The sequence below is a fragment of the Maylandia zebra genome, linkage group LG22 (assembly GCF_041146795.1).
Source record: "Maylandia zebra isolate NMK-2024a linkage group LG22, Mzebra_GT3a, whole genome shotgun sequence".
NCBI lineage: Eukaryota > Metazoa > Chordata > Actinopteri > Cichliformes > Cichlidae > Maylandia > Maylandia zebra.
The window spans coordinates 36,097,383-36,122,541 of NC_135187.1; the positions used below are offsets into that span (position 1 = coordinate 36,097,383).

General features: G+C 41.6%; 1 protein-coding gene across 1 annotated transcript; it reads left to right on the top strand.

Moving 5' to 3' along the window:
• Positions 1–8,506: 8,506 nt before the first annotated feature.
• Positions 8,507–24,435, top strand: LOC101475874 (tropomyosin alpha-1 chain). The gene is made up of 10 exons (XM_024798518.2): positions 8,507–8,709; positions 8,980–9,105; positions 14,685–14,818; positions 16,879–16,996; positions 17,173–17,243; positions 17,422–17,497; positions 17,688–17,750; positions 17,951–18,020; positions 22,694–22,772; positions 23,840–24,435. Exons 1-10 carry the CDS (start codon positions 8,596–8,598, stop codon positions 23,841–23,843), a joined length of 855 nt encoding a protein of 284 aa, XP_024654286.1. The 5' UTR covers positions 8,507–8,595; the 3' UTR covers positions 23,844–24,435.
• Positions 24,436–25,159: the final 724 nt, after the last annotated feature.

Below are 25,159 nucleotides of genomic sequence, written 5' to 3' on the forward strand. Positions count from 1 at the left end.
TATATATTGAGCATTAGGTTGTGAATTACTCCGTTATCAAAGAAGGGAATGAAGTTTTCTTATTTCTCTTTTTTCTTTTTCTTTTTTCTCTTTCTTTTCTTTCTTAGAATTTTGATATCAAGCTTGCTCGGAGGACAAGTTACGTTTATGATTTGTCTGTAGATTATGTTATTACATTCTGTCTTTATACTATGTTATCATTTCATGATAAAAGGAGGGAACTGTTGTGATATTTTGATATCATGGTAGCATTTACAGGATATTGTTTTATAGTGATATCATACATGAAACTGTTACTCAATAAGGCCCATTTACTAGTTGTTTTTCTCTTTCTCTGTGACCCAAGAATTAATGTGTAAGAATCACAGGCTGGTACCAAGGTCGAAAATACCACAGAGATCACTTCCTTACTCCCATCCTCCCTTCTTTATCTCTTAGAAAAAGGCTCGTTAAAGGCCAGGTGGTTTGTTTCAGAATTCACTAATGAAAGAACTCTGTATTCTATGTCTAGGAGTGTATTTCGCTGGGATGATCATAAATTGTAGCTGAACTATACAAAGGATACTTCTTTGCTCAGAGGGCAGGAAGACGCTTCCTTATTTGGTCTGTACCGGTTTGAACTGAGAATCTGCTGACACATGAACCTTTTTCCTCTATATAAACTGTTGTACTTGTGAATAAAGTTGAGTCAGTTTGGAATGACAACCTAGGACAGTCTCCGCGTCTTCTTGTTCTTCCAAACTGCTCCCGGTACTCCGGCCGGTACCGTGATTAACCGTTGATCATGCATGAGAATATTTTAATTTTGTTATATGTTAAAGGATGAACTCTGCTTATTGGTGCCCACGCCTTAGGAGGAAACTCGATCTACGGATGACGGAGATTTCCTTCAGTGCATATTCTGTTTTTGAGTCCACTGATAACAGGACTAAGTTTAATGAGTCTGTGTGTTCAGTATTTGGGAGACAGACTGTGGTTTCTGTTGCTGTGTCAGAGAATGAACTGTGATTAATAAAGTTACGTGTTGTGGTTTAGAACCTATGCAGGTCTGGAACCTGTGCATAACAAGACTGCGTGTCTTTTTGTGCTGGTGAATAACAACAGTATGTCTGTTGGGCCTGACAGTATTACCTCTGAGACAATGGGTTGTGATGATCAGCCAGCTCATTCAGAGACTGCCTAGACTGTTGAATGTAGTCCTCTCTCAGAGACCACTCACTGTGTTACCTTGTTAGAAACTACATATGGTACTCCAGAGACTGCTTACATTTCACAGCCTGCATCCTCAGAGGCTAATGCTCCACCATCCTTACTCCAGGCTCAGCCTGATTCTCACCTTACCCCTTTCCTAGGGTGATGGTGGCCAGGCTCCAGCCACAGCTCCAGCTTCCAAGAAGGTCTGCGAATAATGCGAAGCAGCCTGAGTCGCCAGAGGAGTGGCTGTGAACCCTGCACAGTTCCAGGCAGGACAACACAATCTGCTAGACCCTGCTGAGCATCCTTCTGAGAGGACAATGCACCCTACTCAACAGCCTGACTGGGAGTCCTGCTCAGATCAAGCTTCCAGGGAGTCCTGAGCCTCAAGAGTCCCCAGAGAATCTAGGGAATCTCAAGCCTCTAGTATCTTCAAAAAATTCGGAACATCCAGCGTCTCGAGCCAGTGGGCCCTGCTCCACCTGAGTGTGAGCCAAAGTCCAGGAGTTCATGTCCTGGTTCTGAGGGTCTCAGTCTCTGCTGCTGGCTTCCTCTTTTGTATCGTGGAGAGCCCCATCTCTTCAGCCACTGACGGTCATGATGGGACATGTCTCCTTCCGTGATGTTGATCTTCAGAATTGCTCCGTGTCCACTACTGGCCTTCTGGTTGGGGTCCTGGCTGGTACCCAGAGTCTCTTTGTGTCTGCTGTGGGCCTCCTAGCCACCCTGCAGAATTCCTTCATCTCTGTTATTTAGCCATCCGTCATCCCCCAGAGTGGTTTCACATCTGCTGCTGGACACTCTGTCAAGGTCTTGCCCGGTGGCCAGGAAGGCACCAGAACTGCCTTTGTCACGGTTGAGGCTGGCCAACTGTGGGGAAGTGAGGAAGGAGGACCCAGGCGCGGAGCTCTGAATGCAAACAATGCGTTTAATTACAGTGAAATGGAAAATAACAATAAATCCCCAGTGCGTTCCCGACTCCCGTGACATGTCCTCTTCCCAGTGTCAGTGTTCCTTGTCCCCGCTCCTCAGTGTCTGAGCACCCCGTGCTCGCTGCCCTCTCGTCTCCACGCTTCTCCTGGGGAGATAACAAACAGGCAGCCGTAAGATACGCACAATGCGGCAGACTCACCGTACTGACTGGCCGAGAAACTAACGTGAAGTCACGCAATGATCCAGCGTCGGAGAGAGCACCACACACTCTTAAGTATCTCCTCCGACGAGGCTTGATCAGCTGCGTGATGGTCTTCAGGTGTGGCCAACCACCTGGCAGGGCCACACCCACCTGGCCCGAAGGTGCCTGTAAACAGGTGCTCTCAGAAACACCGGCACAGTTTGACCAGTTTGAAAGCTCCACGATGAGTGTTCCTGGTTTGTTCCTGGTTTGTTCCTGGTTTGTGCCCGTCACACAAAAATGAACTGCAGTGGACAAAGAAGCAGCCTTAACTGCACATGGAAGTTCAAGATGTGAACGCTGTTTGTAAACTCCATACCTGTCTGATTGAGATCAGCAGATTAAATGACCCAATTCCAATATTTCGTTAGGGGCAAACAGGATAAGTCTCCAGAACATCCACCACAGGTTTTGCTGAAACATGGGCTGCAAGCAACTTTTCCAAATGCGTTCGGGAACTGGCAGCTGGTCTTCACAGTTCCTAGACATTATTGGCCTCTGTCATGGGGAGATGTGGTGCTCTGCAGTGATAAATATGCCCCTGCCCTGACGTTTTATCTCCATTTTACAAAGTGTCTCAATTTTTTCCGATTTGGGATTGTATTATTTTGCATATTAGTTACTCTTTACTTGTTCTGTATTATATCTAGAATTGAATTTCAAATTCTTCTTCTCATATACAGTACAAATATTAAAGTTCCAACAGAGAACTTTCCTCTCAGACTGCAGGCTTATCCATTACAAAGTAGACTGGGAGGCAGACAACTCTTCTGAGGAACCAGTTTCCAGTTTGGATTCAGGAGACAGACACTCTCTCTACAATACAAAGAGGGGACTATTGTTGTGATCTGGCATGATACAAAATTTTTAACTGAACCGATGTTCGCAGAGTTTATAGATATGACATAATGTGGGAATCGTCTGCCTTGCTGCCGACTCGGTCTCTTACTCTAATCCTTCAGACAATGTCAGCCAAAAGATGTTTATTAATAACTAACTGGGGCTTAGGGGGGAATAAGTGACACATTCAACTCCCTGCCTATCTACCCTACTCATCCCAGGGGAGATCCATTTATAGGCAGCAAAGGCAGGTCATGAAATACTGTCGCAGGGCAGGCAGTCCTTCAACAGTGTCAGTTTGGATTGCATTTGTTCTAGCAAACAACCAACCATCTGATCACAGGGACATTTCATTAAAAAAATAAATTTAATTGATACTGTGTTTAGTTATGAAATTACAAATGTAAGTAAAATTTATTCATGTAGTGTTTTTAATAGAAATCATCAATTGTTTCTCAATAAAACAATAAAAATATAATAACAACATTAAAAAAATACAAAATGACAGTAAAAGAAATAAAGTTTCAGTAATTTTATGTGGGATTGATCATTAATTAACAGATATTAGATTAGATTAGATAGAACTTTATTAATCCCTCGGGTGGGTTCCTCTGGGAAATTCGGTTTCCAGTAGCACAGCACCGACAGAAGTTACAGAACGTGAGCAGAAATATACCATATATACACATTTATAAATACAGAGAATACAAAAGGGATAAATAGAATAAATAGGAATAAGAATACAAGGGAACGGCACATTTCAAGTATTGAAGTCTATTACACAGTTGGATATTAACAAAAGTATTGCACAGTGAGGTGAAGAGGCACTACAGCTTAGTTGTTCCCCCCTCCTTTGTCCTCCTGTCTCCCCTCCCTCTCCCCTCCAGAGAGGAGTTAAACAGTCTGATGGCGTGTGGGACAAAGGAGTTTTTAAGTCTGTTAGTTCTTGTCTTGGGGAGAAGCAACCTGTCACTGAACAGACTCCTCTGGCCGTGTGCAGAGGATGCCCAGCATTGTCCATAATGTCCAGCAATGCCACTGTCACCAGAGTGTCCAGCTTCATGCCGACCACAGAGCTAGCCCTCCTGATCAGTTTCTCCAGCCTGGATGAGTCCTTCTTTGCTGTGCTGCTCCCCCAGCACACCACAGCATAGAAAAGTACTCCAGCAACCACCGACTGGTAAAACATCCTCAGGAGCTTCCTGCAGATGTTAAAAGACCTCAGCCTCCTGAGGAAGTACAGTCGGCTTTGGGCTTTTTTATACAGGTGCTCTGTGTTGCATGACCAGTCCAGCTTGTTGTCCACCAATAAAATATATTCTTTAATTATGGAAGTTTTGACCACAGAAATGGGTAAAAACAGTATATATGATTTTTATGAGTTCATCTTCAGGTATTAAACTTTGAAAAGCTATGATTATGGTCATTTCCCAGATGCTGCATTTACCATATCCATAACTGGTAAAATAGCAAAAATGACAAAAATAGAATGTACAATGTATCCACAAATTTATTTAATGTGAACAATAAATATTACTTCACATATAACTACTTCAGAGAAAGAAAAGAAAAGTTTGTTAGACTAAACATATGAAAAATATTTTTGTAATTAGTTTTGTAAAATAAAAATACCAAATATTATTCTGCAACCAACCAGATTTAACGTTTAAGTTTTGAAGAGAAACAAAGGTGTAGGTCTGTGGTGCAGCAGGAGCAGTTAACTTTCAAATGAGCACTATACAGGCCATTGCAGATTATCTGTGTTTTAACAAAGGTACAGTGTTGAACGCATTAAACCAACTCTTTCCTCTTATGATGTTGAGGATGGGCTTGCTGAAAAGCTTAGCAGTTTTAGCTCTTCAGATAGCTGCAGCATTCAGCGCTCATACTTCTTTGGATTTAGACAGATTTATCTATTCAAGTGTTCCACATTCTCACACAGATGTTTGCTGTTTCTCTAAGCAGATTCATGATATGAATTCTTGGTGTCAAGAAATATTTAAAGTGAAAAGGTGAATTTGCACAGTTTACATTTTGTATAGAAGGTTCCAAGTCTCACTGCAGAAATCAGAGATCTTTTGAATGTGTTGCTGACTGTCACCATCAGCTTTCATCTTCTGTGTCACAATGTAAATGAAAAGTACTGTGGTCGGTATATTCCTGATAGATTCTTCCCTCGGTGTTCGTGTGCTCGCTCAGTCTTAGTTATTATGCCAAATTCTTGTCTCTGTGTCTTACGTTTAGTTTCGCTTCCTTTGTCTTTCAGTGTGAATATTAGATTAATATGTAGGACTGCATTTGTTCAATATCTCTAAAATCAGAAACGTGCTGTCTCAGAGAGAGGCTGAAAAACTAGTTCATGCATTTATTACTTCCAGGCTGGACGACTGTGATTCAGTTCAGTTATCAAAATGTCCTAAGATCTGCCTGAAAAGCCTTCAGTTGATCCAAAATGTGGTTCCTTCCTAAATCCAGAATCAAATTTAAAGTCCTTGTCCTCACATGCAAAGTCTGGAAGAATCAGTCTTATAGTACCATAGTACAATACCAGAGTACTTTATAATGGGAGGCACTCTGTATTTGTTTATACACCACTCTGCACTTAGTCGTTAGTTATTATTTATCTCTGGATCTCTGGTGTTACTTCTTGTGAAAAAGGAGTTTTTTCTTTCCACTGTCAGTGTTTTTTCATAGGGGGTCGTCTGATCGTTTGAGTTTTCTTCGTATTGTTGCACAGTCGTTCATAAATGTGACTGTTGGTGTGATTTAGTGGTGTGTGAAAAAGGTCCAGGACCCAGTTGCAGAGGTTGCAGTTATCAGCAACAACAGTTTGCTAATAGTATTAAAGGTAGAGTTAAAGTCTAGGAGGAGCAGCCTGACACAGGAGCTGGCCATCTTTGTGAGAGCAGATCGTCAACACTGACCACTCTGCATCCAGTGCACAGTGACAATTTTTATGGCACATGAGTCCATGTTAGTGTATGTAGTGGGTCATAACTAGCCCCTTAATGCATTTCATGACATTGCTGCTGCACTCTTGATGCGCTCTCACTCTCTTCAGACACACTGGCACCGTCTGAAAGAGTGAGATGTTAAAAATATCTGTGCAGACTTGTGTGAGTTCATAAGCTCTGAACCCTCTTTGGAATACTGTTTGGGCCTTTTGCTTTTGCTTTCTGGGGGTTGATGCACGGCAGTGTGCTCGTCACATCTGCGCCAGACATACTGATTGGTCAGCTCAGCTGGTGAGACAGCGATTCTGGAGCTGGAGGAGGAGATTCATAGAAGGAGCCTGTAGGCTCTGTGAAGGGTAACTGAGGGACACTTACTATAGTCAGTGATGCACTGAAGAATGGCAATAGCGTGGTTGTTGACTTTGCATATAAGGACTTCATATATTCAACATGACTAATTAAAATTTCTCATCTAAATATAATTTCGACTTGCAGTTTTTACATATCCCTTAAGGATATTCAGTCTATTAGCACGACTCACATCGAAATGAAAGCAAGTCTTGATTTTTCCTCCCGGAGCTCCACCTGGAAAGGTTTTTGGTAGGAAAAAGTTAGTTTTGTTTTTCATTTTCTCTTTTGGAAACTTTAATGTTTCAACACTTTGAAGGAAAAAATACAAAAAGAAATGAATAAGCTCCAAACTAGCTCCATGTTAGCCATGAACAGGCCAGCTCGGGGCTATAACAAGACACCATAGTAATATCCTGGCCATCCTTTTATTTTGGTGAACAGTAAACAGCATGCACTGGGATGATGGAGGATGTAAAGTGGTGAGCTGTGGGAGTGAGATATGGAAAGGAGTGGTCATGTTGTTCTTAGTGTCATTGTGTCTTCTGACCTGAAGGATCCCACGTCTTCAGCTGTTTCAGGTCTTACACTACTTCAGCCTGTATACAGCAGCTGTTTCCTGTGTCTGCTGCTTTGCAAAACAACCTCAACCCCAGTTCTACCATTTCAAGCTGTTCGTGTCATTTCATGAACATTTCTGTTGTCAGTGATGCTTTGCTGTGTTTCATGACGGTGTCTTGGTACTACTCTTTCTCCCTCTATGCTTTCCATGTACAGAGATGGGCAGTAACGCGTTACTGTAATCCGATTACTTTTTTCAAGCAACGAGTAAAGTAAGGGATTACTATTGCAAAAACGGTAATTAGATTACCGTTACTTTCCCGTAGGAACGCTGCGTTACTGCGTTACTAAAACCGTGATTTTTTTGCGAGAATGTCTCATGACAGTGACGTAAGTGAGTGCGACGTTCGTGACAACAGCTGTGTGCAGATCAACAATGGATCACATATCGAGTGCAGGAGAGAGTATGAGCGTGCAGCGTTTAAAGCGTGGAAGTACTGACCTTACTTTGAGTTTGATTCCATAAAAAGTGACAAAAACATTAGTGTCCGCTGTGCGTGGGAAGAAAACTTCTTTTTACAGCGAAAAAACCCCCTAAACTTCCAACAAGCACCGAGTAGCTACGACGTGATGGGAAACTCACAGAGAAACTCACGGATTCTTCCACTGACCGCGGCACACCTGCACCAGGGTAAACCTCCGCCTGCCCCACTCCTGCTTTACAGGTGAAAATAGAGCAACAGGACCGCTGAGTCTTTGACTTTATTTATTTTCTGCTGTGTTTTACTTGCATCTATTTGAAGACTGAGTGTAAACACAAAAATATTTTATTTTATGTGCTGGAATGTGCAGAAAATAGGTTTAAATGTTAAACTAATTTCTTCCAGTCAGAGAATGTTGCATATAATTAAATTTTTGCTTGATGCATAAAGTTAAAAGATTAAAACTGATAAAACAAGTTTTAAAAAGAGACTTTTCCATTTGATTACATTTTGTATGATGGATTATGCAGAAAAAGTAGAATTGGGCTGAAAGATCTATCACTTTATCACCTCTTCAGGTTGTAAATCGTGTTTTTAAAAGTAACTAAGTAACTAAGTAATTAATTACTTTTGAAAATAAGTAATCAGTAAAGTAACGGGATTTCTTTTTTGGGGAAGTAATCAGTAATTAGTTACTGATTACTTTTTTCAAGTGACTTAACCAACACTGTCCATGTATGTGCATGGAAGGACAGACAAAAGTGGTCCTGAAAACACATTTCATTTCTGTTTTTTCCTCCTTCTTCACAGCTACATGATAAGAGCAGATCAAAGATATTCTGAGGTGCTTGTGTGGAGGTTCATCTTCCAGCTAATCTGCAGGGTACAGTTGTGTGTGATTTTGGGGGAGTGTCTCCTTGTCTGTCATATAAATAGTCTGCTGCTTTGTTAGAGTTGGTGTCTCTTCCAGTTTGCCAGTCTCAGGTTCTGCACCAATTAGTATTGATCTTTTACAGGAAAACGCTATTACACATCAACAAAAATGGAGGCCATCAAGAAGAAAATGCTTATGCTGAAGTTGGACAAGGAAAATGCGCTGGATCAGGCGGAACAGGCTGAAACGGACAGAAAAGCAGCTGAAGATAGAAGCAAGCAGGTAGGTCACACAGGTGCAAATCACATGAAGCGGACTCATCAGTCTGGTGGTTTATATGAGCTTAGTATGTGGTGTAGTTTAGCATCTTGTACCAATGAATGAATGAAAATAGGAAAGATGACTTTTTGAGACTTCCAGAGACCCAGTTATCTTTTATCTGTGGTTTTGGTGGATGGTAGTCAAACAAGGACCTGAGTCTGCTGCTGAGGAAAGTCTGTCCAAAAATGTACATTAAAATCTAACCCTGTGTTTCTTGTCCCACGCTATCAGCATGAAGACGAGCTTATACAAATGCAAAAGAAGCTGAAAGCAACAGAAGATGAGCTTGATAAATACTCCGAGGCCTTAAAGGATGCTCAGGAGAAGCTTGAAGTTGCTGATAAGAAAGCTGCTGATGTGAGTAAAACTAATTCACAGTGGTGTTTTTTGTGCATTTCATAATACCACATTATTGATTACTGACCAACCTTTACATTCTGAAAATACAAAAGAAAATATGTCTCTTCCACAAAGCAAACAGATTAGCAGGGTGCTGACGTGGATGTGACTCTTTGGGAGATTTTTTTCCCTATTTTATGACTGGGAAGGCCAAGAAACTGTAATACATGATACAGTGCTCTCTCAGTGGTGGCATTGTGTCTCACACAGCATGAACTGATGGCCAGTGTAAACCAAGCCAGTTTGAGTTCCTGTTTCAGCCTTGCATTCCATTCTCATCATGCTTACGTCTCACAGCTGTTGGGGGATTCAGAGCCCTTTTTAACTCTGATGTCAACCACCCAACCTTGGCAGTGAGATTAACAATTGTTCAAGTCCATTTTAGGTACCCATGCCTCCCAGATCACAGTAACTGACGGCCTTTATTTAATGGATGTAGCCTAATTTAGGCTCATTCACTGTGGCTCTCACAGCACAATAAGAACTAGACTATCATAAACCAGTGGGCTATTGCACTCACCTTTCTCCACCTGTTTTACTTTCATCCTTCAGCTCGTGCTACAATGTTTAGTTCTCAAAGGTGTCCATCCAAATGGTTCTCTTTCACACACTGACTTTGAGAATTTAAACTAGCGTCAGATTCACAGGACGGGCTCTCTGTCAGACATCGCTGAAGTGAAATACAAATGCAGGCCATAAGAGGCTGAAAGGAGATGGGGAACAAATGGAAAACAAACAGATGATATGACAAAAGTACTTTTTATACACACACTGAGGGGTGGTTAGAAATGAGACACCACTGAGGAAAGTCAGACACGGATTAAACTACAGAAAAGAGGGTGGGGCAGATAATCATACACAAGGAAAGACAAGACAGGAGTAGAAGGTCAGACACGAGGAAAGTAATGTTCAAAGGGAGGAAGAGGAATTAACCAAAAACCCATAAATAACACAGAAACTGACTAAATCTAAACAGAGACAGAAGAGGAAACGGGGAGATTTCGTCTGAGAGAAGCGATAGTTATTTCTATTTCTCCATATTTTTGTATGTTTATTTGTTTTATGTTATCCATACAAATAAGTGTTCAAAACCTCTTTTGGACAGATGTCCAATGTTATGATCAGAAAGTCATTGGTGCCCACAGGTGCACACAAGTGGTGAGGCGGTGGAGTCCTTTTGTTTAATGGCTGACCCCATTAAATCCAGTCGAACCAGTCGAACCAGTCGAGCCATTACTTACAGAAACTCAGTCCACTAATTTAGCTCTTAGCTACAGTCCGTATGTTTTTGGACAGTGGCACACTTTTTGTAATTTTGCCTCTATACAGCACCACACTGGATTTTAAATCAAACAATCAAAACCATTTTCAAAAACCCTTTCTTCAAAAGATATGGCAGTTACATCGGATGAGAATCGTGCAAAAACATAGATATATTTATACAAATATTTAAAATATTCCAGGAAAAAGGGAATTTATCTGTCTTTAAAGACAATATCACTATTAATCATTCTTTAGCTCTCATTTTCCAGAGTGTTGATTATGGACACGATTTACCAAAATAAATCTCTTTTGCTATCCATCAGTAGTCCTTCAAATAAACCATAGCTTAAAGATTTTAGTTTGCTGTCAATGATAAAACCTGCTGTTCTGTAGCAGGCTAACAATAAATGTTCAAAGGTTCCACCTTCACCGTGGTTCAGCAGAGGACCTTTTCTTATGGTAATTTAATCTTTCTATATTCTCTTGATTCATAATTATCACCATGACCTCATCAGCACAAGCCATGGCTGCCATTCTGTATGAATCACAGATATTATTACAGACCACTGGACACGCTCAGCCTGAGGATCTATCTCGTTTTGCTGCGCGGCACTGACCAGCGACTCGATCTTCCAGGTGATCCAACGACGAGGGAGGCTGGGAGGATTGGTTCACTCTCTTTGGGGGGAGAGAGCATCTGCGTTGGTGCTCCACGAGTCTGGGAGGTAGAAGTTTGTATAGTTAAACTGGGCAACCAGAAAAAGACCACCTGGCTTGCAGTGAGTTTGATCATTTCTTGTGGTCATCCAAACAACAAAGGGATTTTCAGCTTCCTCTGCAAGTGCCTCCATTCTTCCAGCGCCAGCTTCACCACCAGCAGTTCTCACCTCCCCATGTTGTAATTGTGCTTTGTGGGTGACAGCTGATGAGCAAAGAAAGCCAAGGGGTGCATTTTATCAGCAGCCCTCTGGGACAACACTGCATCTAGAATCCAAAGTGTCAACCTCCTCAATGAACTAGAGTGTGTTGAGCAAGAATAAGCGCAGAGGCGAGCAGATGCTCCAGATGGTCGAAGGTTTCCCAGGCTGAGACATTCCACTAGAAAGGCGTCTTAAGAAAAGTCAGACTTTGCTATTGTTCCCGATAAACCAGCGATAGAAGTTGGAAAAACCTAAAAAGTAGACACTGTAGATGTTTCCTGGATATGGGAACTACCACTGCCTGCACTTTCACCATGAATTTGCTGCATTCAACTATCTTTTGGAGCAAAATGTCCTGATTTGAAGTGAGGCCACAAAGAACTCACTCACGTTCTCCCCACTTTTGTCATTGGATGGTGATTGCATCCTGGTGCAAATCAGTGTCTGTTGAGCCCATTGTGGTCAGATTGTTGTGTCATAAAACCAGCAGAAAGATGGGCCCACTCACAGATCACTGAGAAAACATCATGACTCAGTGTTTCTGTGTTTCTCAGTTCTGGTATTGTTTAGCTTCCTTGTTCTTCCTACTTTAATCATTTTGTATTTCCAGTTCTGAATTGTTTGTTCCCTTTCGTGTCCTGGTTGTCTTGGTCTCGTCTGTGTTCTCCCCAGCCTGTCATGTCAGTCGCCCTCTCCATCTTCTCAGTCTGTCTCCCCTGTCCCAGTGTTTGTATATCTTAGTCTGCGTCTTAGTATGTTTCCTGTTTTATTTTGGCAGTCTCTCATCCTGTGCTCAGTGTGTTCAGTTTTGCTTCCTCCCTTCCTGTTAGTCTGATTATTTCCTGCTGTGTTCCCTCCTGTTTCCCATCCGCTCATTATCCTGTGTGTATTTAAGGCCTCAGTCTCCCTCTCCTCACTGGTGTGTTGTCCACTGGCTGTGTTTCTCAACGCTCCATGTTCTCCTCACTACTCGTTCCACAGAGATAAAGCTGCTTCTTCCAGTTTACCCTCTTCGTGTTTGAGTCCTGTAACTGGGTCCCACTCTTGACAGACATAGCTAAGCATTTTGCAATCTGGCGCCATCTGTTACAGCTGAAATTTCTTAGGTATCAAAAAGCAGAAATGAGGTTTTCTTGGCAGTCGTCATTTTTGCAAAACCAAAAGAACTCAAAAGTACACAATACTGTACACAACAGTACTCCAGTGCATAATGTATCTGTGCGTGAACAAGTCAGTTAGGCAGAAAATAGCAATTCATGATGGAAACTGCCTTCAAGCCCTTGAGCTCTGCAGGAAATGTGGTTTTATCGAGATGGATTTTTTGGTAGCAAGACAGAAAAGACAGAATTGCTGTTAATGTTGTTGAAATGTGAATCGTAATTCTGGTCTTCGTGTGCTGCTGGTTCAGTAAATTTTGTCGTTGCACGATGAAACTGGCAGCTGTGGAATCTGTGAGAGCTGTGCTTTCAGCAGAGACACTGTTTGTGTACTTGTACTTGAATCTGTATTTTGTGTTTACATCCTTTCACTTATACCTGCTCTTTAATTGGTTAAAGAGTTATTCTAGCTGTTTTATTTTGCCCTTTCAATGCTTGTAAACCTTGGTATATTTTAGAAATGGGTCTAATTCCTGAAATAGATTTTTATGCCATTAGGAAAACATTCAGAACACCCGACACAGATCTTTCTGTTAAATATACTTTCAATCTTATGTTTATTTGTAAAAATCTACAGAAGTCTTTATTTGTCAGTCCTTTTTCTTTCGAATCTTCAAAACCTTTTTAATTGGTCCCATTAAGTAAATCAAAATATTTAACCAAACCCATATCTTTCCCTTTCTTAAATCAAGTATCCGTTATATTTGGGATAAATCCAGGGTTGTGTGAGTCTATAGGGCTTCTGGTCTGGTTCTGTCTGACCACATTAAATGAAGTCCTAGGACATGCTTGTATGCAGGGACTGGATTCATTAAGGTGTGTGGAGAGGCTTCTATCACCTATTATTACCTGAAACCAAATATGGTTTGATATTTGGCATGCGATTTCCTTCCACCGTGCCGTGCAGACCAGGTTACATATGTCCACTAGATTGCCAGTTGTGCATAAGATGTATTTCACCTGTGTGCACCTTCCTCCACCTTAACATGCCACCCTGTGTTCCTTCCTCTTCTTGAAACATGCATTGACCAGTCATTTCCATCCTTTGCTGAAATCACTTCCTCATCACCCGTGTTCCCATGTCTGTTAAAGTTGACACCAGTTACCACTCATTACCACTATATTCAACTTTTCTGACTGTGCAGCACACGCATTAACATTCACCTATTTCATGTACAGCTTTGAACTAATGCTCCGGTCTGACAGACGCTTCACCTGAACAGAACTATTCGTATACACTTCCTTCAAAATGACCCATAATCGAGTTCTCTCTCTAGAACAGTTTGAATCCACCTCCAATGCTACTGGCCTCATCACTTCGACCTGGTCTCTTGTACACACAATATGTCTGTTTTCCTTCTCTTCATAATATCTCCCTTCATGAGCCGTAGTCCATACGGACTCCTTACTCTTTTCCACGATCCTGCATTTCTGTCTTTCTCGATGCCTCCTAACTCACCTTCCCTGCTGAGTCTTCCTTTGTCTTCGGCCAACAGTGGCATTTCTGCAGCATTCCAGCAATCAGGTATGTATCATAGAGTGGCCAGACCAGAGCCACTCCTCAGTAAAAGTAAGTTGGAGTTTTCCAAAAGGCACCTGAAGCACTCTCGCACGATGAGAAACAAAATTCCCTGCTCTGATGAAACAAACACTTAGCTCTTTGGCCTGAATGCCAAGCATGATGTCTGGAGGAAATCAGGCACCGCTCATCACCTGGCCAATGCCATCTCTACAGTGAAGCATGATGGTGGCAACCGGCTCCAAACTGCTCTGGGCCTCGAAGGTCCTAAGCACACAGTCCAGATAACAAAGGAGTCACTTTATGATTACTCTGTCCTTATGTGACCTATAGAGCCAAGACTTGATTTAAGACCTGTTAAATCTAATATTTGTAAATATGTTTAAAAAGAAAATTTCAAGCAAATGGAATAATGGTGTAATAAGACAAAGAGAGAATACATGCACTGTATCACGATAAGCTTCTGGCTGAGTACATCATCCTAACTCACTGAAAACCAAAAAGGTTATTTGAAGAGATTCTTTGGAAAAGCTTTGTCCACATCCACGTTATATTATCCACTTCTTTGGAATAACATGCAATACGCTTCTATCAGGAAATGCTGCTTTTACTGTGTTAGACATGTGCAGCGTATGTAACAGACTGTTTTTCTAATTAATCTGCTCCTTGTATTCTCAGGCAGAGGCAGAAGTGGCTTCCCTCAACAGACGTATCCAGCTCGTAGAGGAGGAGCTGGACCGCGCTCAGGAGAGGCTGGCAACAGCTCTGCAGAAACTGGAAGAAGCTGAGAAGGCTGCAGATGAGAGCGAGAGGTGACTCTGCTGTGACCTCTATTGTTCTTCTGCGATGAGTATCACAAGTCAAGCGTTATAGGAACAGCTTGAATGTCAGTGACCACACTTTTCCCGTTGGATGGTTCATGAACATACTGTGCTAGAACCACACAAAAAAGACCTGGGACTGAAAATGTATCTTAATATATCAGTAAAAAACTCCATAGATGTTGAATAGCTACTGAGTATTTGAGCTTAGTGCAGCCATGGAAGCAGATGGAAATTTAAACTGCAAGCGAGATCTTTGTACTGGCTGATCAGACTTTATACAAAACAGGCGCCAGGAACTAAACAGGAACCCTAAACTGGGGGTACACTAGAAACCAGGAACACTTGGAGGTCATCAGACCCATGACTGGAACATAAGAGACACTGACAGAGTGTATACATAAGAGAAGTGGAGATGCATAGAAACACAGCTGGAGCAAACTAGACAAACGTTAGAGGGGAAACAAAACTGAACACAATGCACATGAGACAAGGAGCGAGAGAGCGAGGGACATGACGGGCTGGGGGGAACACAGACGAGACCAAGACAACGAGGACACGAAATGGAACAAGTAACTAGAAATGCAAATGATTCAACTAGCTACATACACGTGACTACAATGAAACTACATAACAAACTTAGAAATAGCGACCAAACTAACAACCTTGACGAGTCCAACAGAAAACAGGCGTCCTTACAATTGGACAATCTGTGTAACCTCTGTAAGGCCAAGGTATCGCCTCATGCTACTGGTACTCACACCAACACCAGCCAAATGCAAAACTAAAAAGTACCAAAAAAAACATTCAGAAAAGATGAGGAGGGGAAAGAGTCAGTGGCCTCCACCTGTTAAACCTGCTTCTCTGGTGCACTTGTTAGTTTTATTAAGACCAAAGCAGCTCAAACAATCCCCTTTGCTACTTAACAGATCAGGTCAATATCTGAAAGTTTCATTGAGTTGGTGCTATACTCATTTTTTTAATTGTGTATTATTGCACAGTCTATTATTAGCTTCCTCCCAGTCATATGTAAGGCAGCAGCATCTAAACAGAGGTTATTAACACCACGTTCTTATATTTAGCTGACAGATTTTCAAAATGAACTGTTCTATGCATCAAATCCTATCTGCCCCACAGAAAACACTGTGTAGCTATGGTGACAGGTCACTGTGTGGCAGCACCATGACCTAAGTGAGGCTCTTGATTACATATTTGATCACCACACTGGTGAGGAGGAGAGAGGCCAGGAAACTGACAGTGAGGATGGATCAGAAGCTGAAGATGGCACGGAATATAATCCAGATAAAGAGGAATGATGATGACGATGATGGCCATCGAATCATGCTTTGAACTGTTCCTGATTAATTAAACATGATTTACATGTTGTTATGGGCGATTCGCTTTGACAGCCACAATACTATTCAGGGTCATCATCAGCAAGACAAACTGGCAGTGATTAGAGGTTTGTGACGAGTGCGTGGAATAGCAGCCACTCATCACTCATGTCCAAGTCCAAACATCACAGTGTCTGGTCACCGGTAGGGGACGCTGCCCTTTCAAAAAGTAAATGCCAATCAAGCAGTCTAAACATGGCATAAAGATATGTCAGAAGTGCAGTTTTGGGATAATTTCCTAGCCACACAAATAAAACATTCCCGTCCACTTTTGGCCAGGACCACAACAGGTGTTGCTTTATGTGACTATAAAAGATTTGAAATGGTTTAAAAACAAATGTTCTTAACGTTGTAACTTATCCAAAGTAGCCTGTGATAAACAGTAGACTGTGTTTCATCTGATCATTTCTTACAGTCAAACTAATCCAGATGTTTTTTCAGATTAATGAGACTTAGAAAGGCTGTCATGCTCACAAGAACGTGAGCTGATTACAAAAATCTAACACAACATACAGTGATAATACATCTATTATTATAGTTTCTATATCTGATCGAGAACACAAAATTGTTTTACATGAAATGAACGAAGCATGAGGGTTAAAAATGTTTAGCAGTGTATTTGTATTGTCAGAAAGTAAGGATGGTTTGTCTGCACAGAGGCATGAAGGTGATTGAGAACAGAGCTCTGAAAGATGAAGAGAAGATGGAGCTCCAGGAGATTCAGCTGAAGGAAGCTAAACACATCGCTGAGGAGGCTGACCGCAAATACGAGGAGGCGAGTGTTTTTGTTCTTGTCTGTTGCAGTCCGCTGCAGTGATGCACTTTCTTTAGGAACCAAAGACATTTGAAAGGAGCTGGTAACTGTATCTACCTCTGTGTTGTTATTACAATAATACTGAAAAATAGCAAATCCACGGTGCAGGACCTTAAACTCTCACACTTTCTCCTCAGGTTGCTCGTAAACTGGTGATTGTAGAAGGAGAGTTAGAGCGTACAGAGGAGAGGGCAGAGCTGGCTGAGGCGTGAGTACATATACCGTGTTACCTGCCTCATGTTTGGGGTTTTTTGAAGGACAGAAGCAATTATTTCCTAGGAGCACTGCTTCAAGTGTTTACAGGGTTTTTTTTACATGTCATGGCAAACATTTAAACTGTGAGTTTTCTGCACCAACCTATTTTTGTCTTCTAAAAACTCTAAAAGTAAATGTGCTGAGCTGGAGGATGAACTGAAGAATGTCACCAATAACCTAAAGTCCCTGGAGGCCAGGGCTGAGAAGGTAAGGAAAGGCCAGAGACACTGAGAGTAAACATATATTTTCAAAACGTGACTTTTTACATATAACAATAAAGAAGCTGACACAGTACACTCGGGAGGTTTAGAGTCAAACCAAGTATCTCCTTGCCCCGCTGTGACACTTCACCATCCTGCAGACCTCACCCTCTGAATAATCTTCTCCTTCCACACAGTACTCGCAAAAGGAGGACAAGTATGAGGAAGAAATTAAGATCCTAACTGACAAACTGAAAGAGGTGAGCAAGAAAGAAAAATGACCTGTAGATATTCTAAATGCTGGATTTATTGATCATTTTATTTATCTATTTAAAATATTTTCTACATTTAAATGAGCGCTGGGCTCTAAATGTTTTGATGCTTTGAGAGGTCAACATATTGCTGCATTTCTGTTACTTCTTCAACTTCGTTGTCTGATCAAAAGTTGTTGCTTTAACAGGCCGAGACGCGAGCTGAGTTTGCTGAGAGATCTGTGGCCAAGCTGGAGAAGACAATTGATGATCTGGAAGGTAAAACACTCATTTCTCAACAAAGTTCACCCTTTAATTACCGTATTTTTCAGACCATAAGGTGCACCAGATTATAAGACGCACTAAGCGAAACAAAACAGTCAAATAAGTCACACTTTACTCAACTCATTCTTCTTGCTTCCTCCACTTCTGTACCATTGATTCATTAATGTTGAATTCTCTGGCAGCTGCTCTGTTCCCATGTTGCTGCAGTATATTAATCACTAACCTCGTATTGTGGATGGATTATCTCAGTTGTTCTCCTGACTGAAGTTTGGTCCGTTTACAGCATCCTGCCATGCGATTGCATTTGTCTCTAACTATCAGGAACCTTAACATTATCCAGTGGAAAAAAGTTAGCGTTCATCCTCCAGCTTCACTGTGTTTGTTATGCTAACATAGCTGTGTCGCTAGCGACACGTAGCACATCATTATATACAGTAGCAGCTAGCCCAACTTCAGTAACCCTACAAACGTCACTGCTGTTTAGTTTCCTGTCTTCATTTATGTTGGAAGTGATGGCAGAGCTGTACGTTTTAATATTTTCAGAAATCTCTCAGTCAGAACATGCTATGGTCATGTCCAAATTCATGGGCTGCATCCTCCTGAGGACCCGGCCTTCGTGGTCTACGTGGGCCGGGTCCTCAGAAGGTCGGGTAGGCCGGAAGTAAACGGCTGTGGAATTGGACGGTCTAGCCTTCTGATCAGCGTCACCACTGTCTCTGTGGAGTTTAATAAACTCGTCCGTCTGCTCCTTGCTATCTAAAATATAACCAGACACTGGTGTAAATTCTCGACCGTCTCACACTTCTGTTTAATCAGTTTTCTGTTTGACGTTTAGTCAGCTGTGTGAAAACCAAGGAGGAACCCACCCGGGGGATTAATAAAGTTTTATTTTATCTAATCTAATCTAATAACTTTAATCTCAGCCAAACCGATTTACTCACGAACAAATAAAACACTGAAAAAAGCCCAACAATAACATTTTTAGGTTGTCTAAGTGACTTATACATTACGTTTAACCTGAGTAGCAAAAGTCTGCGGTGATCTGAAAATGATGTGCCGGGAGTTGTGCCATTCTCGGCGGCTTCAGTGACCCTCGAGCTCCCGGCTAGCTGTCGAGCTGGTGGGTAACAGACGTCTCCGAAAATGTCGGCACACTTTTGCAAATATGCGATATCTTGATAAACCGAGCAGATATTTGAAGTTTACACAGCTACTTTCTCACCTGAAAATATGTTAAAAGTTTATTTTGTGACCCAGAAAGAATAATAAGAGTAATTTTAAAACTTAGTAGCGGACGCCATTGCCAGAAACTGGAGTTTGGCTGGGCCGCGCTATGAATTCTGGGATATGGTAAACCACGAAGGACACACCCGACCCATCCTTCAAATTCGGGGAAAAGGAGGACGCATTTGTCGGCTGCATTCGGAGGAGTCTACGACTTTGGACAGCCTTCGTTCGCTGTATATATATACATATATACACACACACACACACACATATATATATATATATGTGTGTGTGTGTGTGTGTGTATATATATACACACACACACACACACATACATATATATATATGTATATATATGTATATATTAGGGGTGCAACGATACACAAAATTCACGGTTCGGTTCGGTTCGATACTTTGGTGTCACGGTTCGATATTTTTTCGATACAAAAAAACTGTTCATGCCTTTTTAATTTGTCATTTATTAAAATTATAAATATATATTTTAACTCAAAAGTACAGTTTTTAAATTTAACCCTAACCCTTGTGCGCGTTTTTTATTTTGACAGCAAATGCGCACCTGCGGACCACTTATGTGCAGCCCTGGTTATTTAGCTCGTCATATTGCAGCCACAGAAATTCTTTTGTCCATGAAACCATAAAGCTGCACTTTCTTTTTGCCTTATAGTCTCATTTGTCATAACTTCTCCGTTTTGTGGTAAGCTTTTCTTTGGCTGTCACTTCTTCACCCTGACCTGTCTTATTTGGCTCAGCAGAACTAAAATATATATACTGCTACTTTTACACACGACTCACATAAGCTCAGCGATTCTCTGCGCGATCAACCTCTCACATGTTTAAGCTGCGGGAGATTTCACTTGTCATGTTTGCATAGTAAGCTAACGATTAATAAGACGATGTCAGAGGAATTGGTGCACAAATTATCATCACTCACAGATCAGTGCTGTCATTGCAAAGTGAAAGCAAAAAAACAAGCGCAAATTCAAACGCGATTTCAATATGTCACATATTGACAGTGGCTCACCGATGCCAATGACATAATTACCCAGCTACATTTCTGAAAGAATGCAAAAGCATTGACATATATTTTTCCTACAATAGCCCGACGGGCAGGGCAGAGAGATTTTTGTAGCCCGACTGGAAAGATCGCTAGCTCCGGGACGTCGGGCTAGCGATATTGCGAGCCCTGTATCTGATTGAGGAATCACTCATCTTTGGAAAAGAGAGTTTATTACAGAGAAATGGCTCTTTCCAAAATAAAAGCTATACTATCCGCTTCTTCTGGGCTATATTCTCAGCAGCATATTAAACATATCAGGTCCCCATAAGGAGAATCACGTGCTAACAGCTGTCTAAATGACTCGGCTAAAGTTAGTAGCATGCTTGTTGTTTTTGTCTTTGCACTAGGATGATGTCGGTGTAAATGTGCAGTCATATTCGTTGTGTTCCCACTAGTGCTTTCAGGTTAATCTCGTTGAAATGACCTTAACGCCACAACACGGCAAATCTCCGTTAACGAGCTACCGCCGATCGCCCCGTGCATGGGGCTAGACGGCCAACACGTTAACGAGCTAACTGCGCTAACACACTAGTTCACACCAATGTAATTGAGCATTGCATGGCACATCCAACATACTGTTTTACTTTAGTCCATGACTCGCTTACCTTCAGGGTCATACGTCACATGAAAACCAAAATAATTCCAAACGCCAGATCTGAATGAGGGTGGGGGAGGTCCATCTTGCAAGGAGAGCTTAACTTCTGTCTCGCTAGCTTGCCCTGCGCTCTTCCTTCTGACTATGCTGTCTGTGTTGAGCGCTCAGTGGATCTGCGCTCGACAGTGCAGCCTAGGCGGAGTAGTCGAACGCAGATTCACTGAGCGCTGAACACAGCATCGTCAGAAGGAAAGTTGATAAAATAAATTACAAATGTTGTATTGTTCGATACATATGCGTACCGAACCGAAAGCACTGTATCGAACGGTTCAATATCGATACGAATATCGTTGCACCCCTAATATATATATATATATATGTATATATATGTATATATATATATATATATATATATATATATATATATATATATATATATATATATATATATATATATACCCAATACCCAATTATTAGCACAGACGCATTGTGATTAAATGCTTCCTGGCTCCATTTAAAGCTCATAATGGCAGAGTCATCACAGTACGGATACCGACTACGGAACAGAGCAGTCGTCAGCCACCTCCTGTACATGGATGACATCAAGCTGTATGCCAAGAGTGAACGAGACATCGATTCACTGATCCACACTACCAGGCTATACAGCAATGACATTGGAATGTTGTTCGGACTGGAGAAGTGTAGTCGGATGGTAACAAAGAGAGGGAAGGTAGTCAGAACTGAGGGGATTGAACTACCAGAAGGCAACATTGCAGACATAGAGGACAGTTACAAGTACTTGGGGATCCCACAGGCGAATGGGAACCATGAAGAGGCCGCTAGAAAAGCTGCAACCACCAAGTACCTGCAGAGGGTCAGGCAAGTCCTGAGGAGTCAGCTGAATGGTAAGAACAAGATCCGGGCCATCAACACGTACGCCCTGCCCGTGATCAGGTACCCTGCTGGGATAATAAGCTGGCCAAAGGAGGAGATAGAAGCCACTGACATCAAGACAAGAAAGCTCCTTACCATGCATGGAGGGTTTCACCCCAAGTCCAGCACCCTGAGGCTGTACGCTAAGCGGAAGGAAGGGGGCCGGGGACTGGTGAGTGTCAGCACCACAGTCCAGGATGAGACAACGAACATCCAAGAATACATTGGGAAGATGGCCCCAACTGACAGAGTGCTCAGTGAATACCTCAGGCAGCAGAAACCCAAGAAAGAGGAGGGAGACGAGGAACCATCATGGAAGGACAGGCCCCTGCACGGTATGTACCACCGGCAGATAGAGGAGGTGGCTGATATCCAGAAATCCTACCAGTGGCTGGACAAAGCTGGACTGAAAGACAGCACAGAGGCACTAATCATGGCAGCACAAGAACAAGCTCTGAGTACAAGATCCATAGAGGCTGGGGTCTATCACACCAGGCAAGACCCCAGGTGCAGGCTGTGTAAAGATGCCCCAGAGACAATCCAGCACATAACAGCAGGGTGCAAGATGCTAGCAGGCATACATGCATGTATGGGAGGATGTCTCCAGTACGTTCAGTTGTGATGAAGAGTCCAAGACAGTGAGCAGCACTAACACAGAAAACAAGGCTACTCTTATTAACTGGACTCTTCTATTTAAGAAAGAACTGCTTAGTTCATTTTTTTATAACTTAGTATTTCACTGTGAATGTTTCTGCAGATCAGTTTCAGCCTCTTTGTTCAAACTGTCTGTTTTCTTTCTTCACTTTTGTCTCTTGTCTGTGTTTATACCCACAGATGAACTTTATGCACAAAAGCTCAAGTACAAAGCCATCAGTGAGGAACTGGACCATGCCCTTAATGACATGACCTCTATGTAAGTTGTGACAGCACATGGATGACCAAGAGTCTTGCACATTTAAATCAACCACTTTGTGATTTAATAATGAATTGTGCCATAAAATATGCATTATTAGTAAATTGATTTCAGATCATCAGGCTGTCCATTTTACTGCATTAATTTACAAAATGCTTTAGAAAATTACAAAAATTTTAATTATTGTTAAATTAAGTTTTTAATTGAGTGTTTAATCTTTTTTTTCTAAATAAACAACTAAACATTAAAGAGTTTGATAGTGTTTTACCACCCAGAATAAGTGCACTGTAAACTTTAAGGTACTGATGTTCTGTGTGGCCTCTTCTTACTGTTGATAGACAAACAGCGGGTACAGAATTGAGACACTATTGAAGGCTGATATGCTTGTTTTGGGACCTCAAAGATGATGCTGAAAACACACTAAAGGTTTAAACCAGGGGTCAGCAACCTTTAACACCCAAAGAGCCATTTGGAGCCGGTTTCCACGCAAAAGAAAACACTGGGAGCCGCAAATACTTTCTGACATCTAAAATGAAGATAACACTGTATATATTGTTTTTTACTTTTATGCTTTGTGTGAACAACTAAGGTGTGCTGCTTATGAAATCCATGAAGTGCTACAGAGAAAATGACATTTTATTTATGTAATGAACACATTTTGAACTGAAAGAAATATAACAAAAGGAAAGCTGAACTAAAATGATCCAGCAAACAAAAACTGTTGTGAGCCGCCACCCTTATATCTCCTTTGGGCTTTTGGAGCCTTGACCTGACTTTTAAAAAATAATTGAAGAAAAAAACATTCAGCCTAAATACGTATTTTACCTGGTTAATGTGTGTGGCGGGCGTGGTCTGTGCGGAGTCAAATATCTTGTCAGCAAATTGAGCACCTCTGTTAAAGCTGACGGATTCATCAATGGGTTCTTTTGTCGTGGCCACCATGTTATCTGTAAATCTAGACCTGCTTGTAAACATATTGAATGGCCTATCAATGTTGCACTTGTGTTGCCTAAGATGTTATTTCAGATATAATTGCACTTACTGTCTTTTGCTTCTGTTGTTTTCAGCTAAATGTTCAGAATCTCCACCATCCTTCCAGGTTGTGACCTTTTCTTCTGCTGACCATTACTCTCAGCTCTGCGTCTGTGATCGCCTACCTGTATTTACAGTATTCCCTCTAAATCCTCGAAGTTTGCTCCCGTGCAGTTAGCCTCTTATGATTCAGTTGTCCATGGATAATTGTTTGCTCTCTTAAATGTTGTTTTGTTTTGCTCTTCGTTACTTCGTTGCTCTTCTTACGTCATCTGTATTCATGGTTTATTTTCTTAGTTTGAAGTTATTAATATTTGTCTTGCAATTTCGACGGGCGTTCTGCAGTGTTCAGTCCCTAATGAATGCTTTCAGGATTTTCTTGTCTCAGGAATTCATGGAAAATTTGGTGATGAAAACCACATCTGGATAGAAATATCACCAACCTATATATATAAATATACTTAAAGATTTTCCTGAATTGTGAATTACAAAGTATTATGATTGTAAAGCCCTGGTGAAAGTATGTCTCATGTTCATTTGTCTGTCAGCAAAGTAATTTGAACAGTTTTGGAATTTGGTGGAGACGTGGAGCACAGGCAAAAAAATAAAACCATTTACATTTTGTTGCAAATCTGGATCTCTTTGTTGAAAATTACACGAAAGCAGAGATTTGCTGGACTGGTGCTTTAAACTTTTTGAAAATACGCCAATGCTGTGTTCTGCCCTGGTGGTTAACATGGAAAATTGACATTCATTTTACTCTCGGTTTGTGCACACTGCACATCGATGATACCCTGCAAAGCATTGTGAGATGTAAGAGCTTCAGGCTTTTCTAAAGAAATGTACCTGTTACCAATTTTTGGAGCTAAATGTGAAAAGCAGCACTGCCTCATTGTGCCTGTTGACACTTTTACTGGAAACATGGACTTACCTGGGATCCCCCTGCCTGCCCACTCTCCTCCTCCAAGAGACACCATGATGTTCAACAACTGTAATCAACCCTTAGCGATTGCTGCCTTTAACCACCTCTCTCCCTACCTGCAGATCCCAAAGCCCCCAGGCCTGATACAGTGATCTGTCACACTGGGCCAATGCATTTGTGGGCTGACGGGTCAATATTATTATGTTTTTCTTCGTCAATATAATTCGACAGGCTGAAAGCGAGCTTAAAGGGCTGCTGCACACCGTCCCTACCAGCACTGAGAGCAGCATATTCATCCATTTTCATTACCGACTATTTGAGCGCCTTGAGACAACTGCTGTTAGGATTTGGTGCTATATAAATAAAATTGAATTTAATGTAATTGAACTGACACTGGATTGCACAATCAAATTTACTCATGCAACAGGCCCCT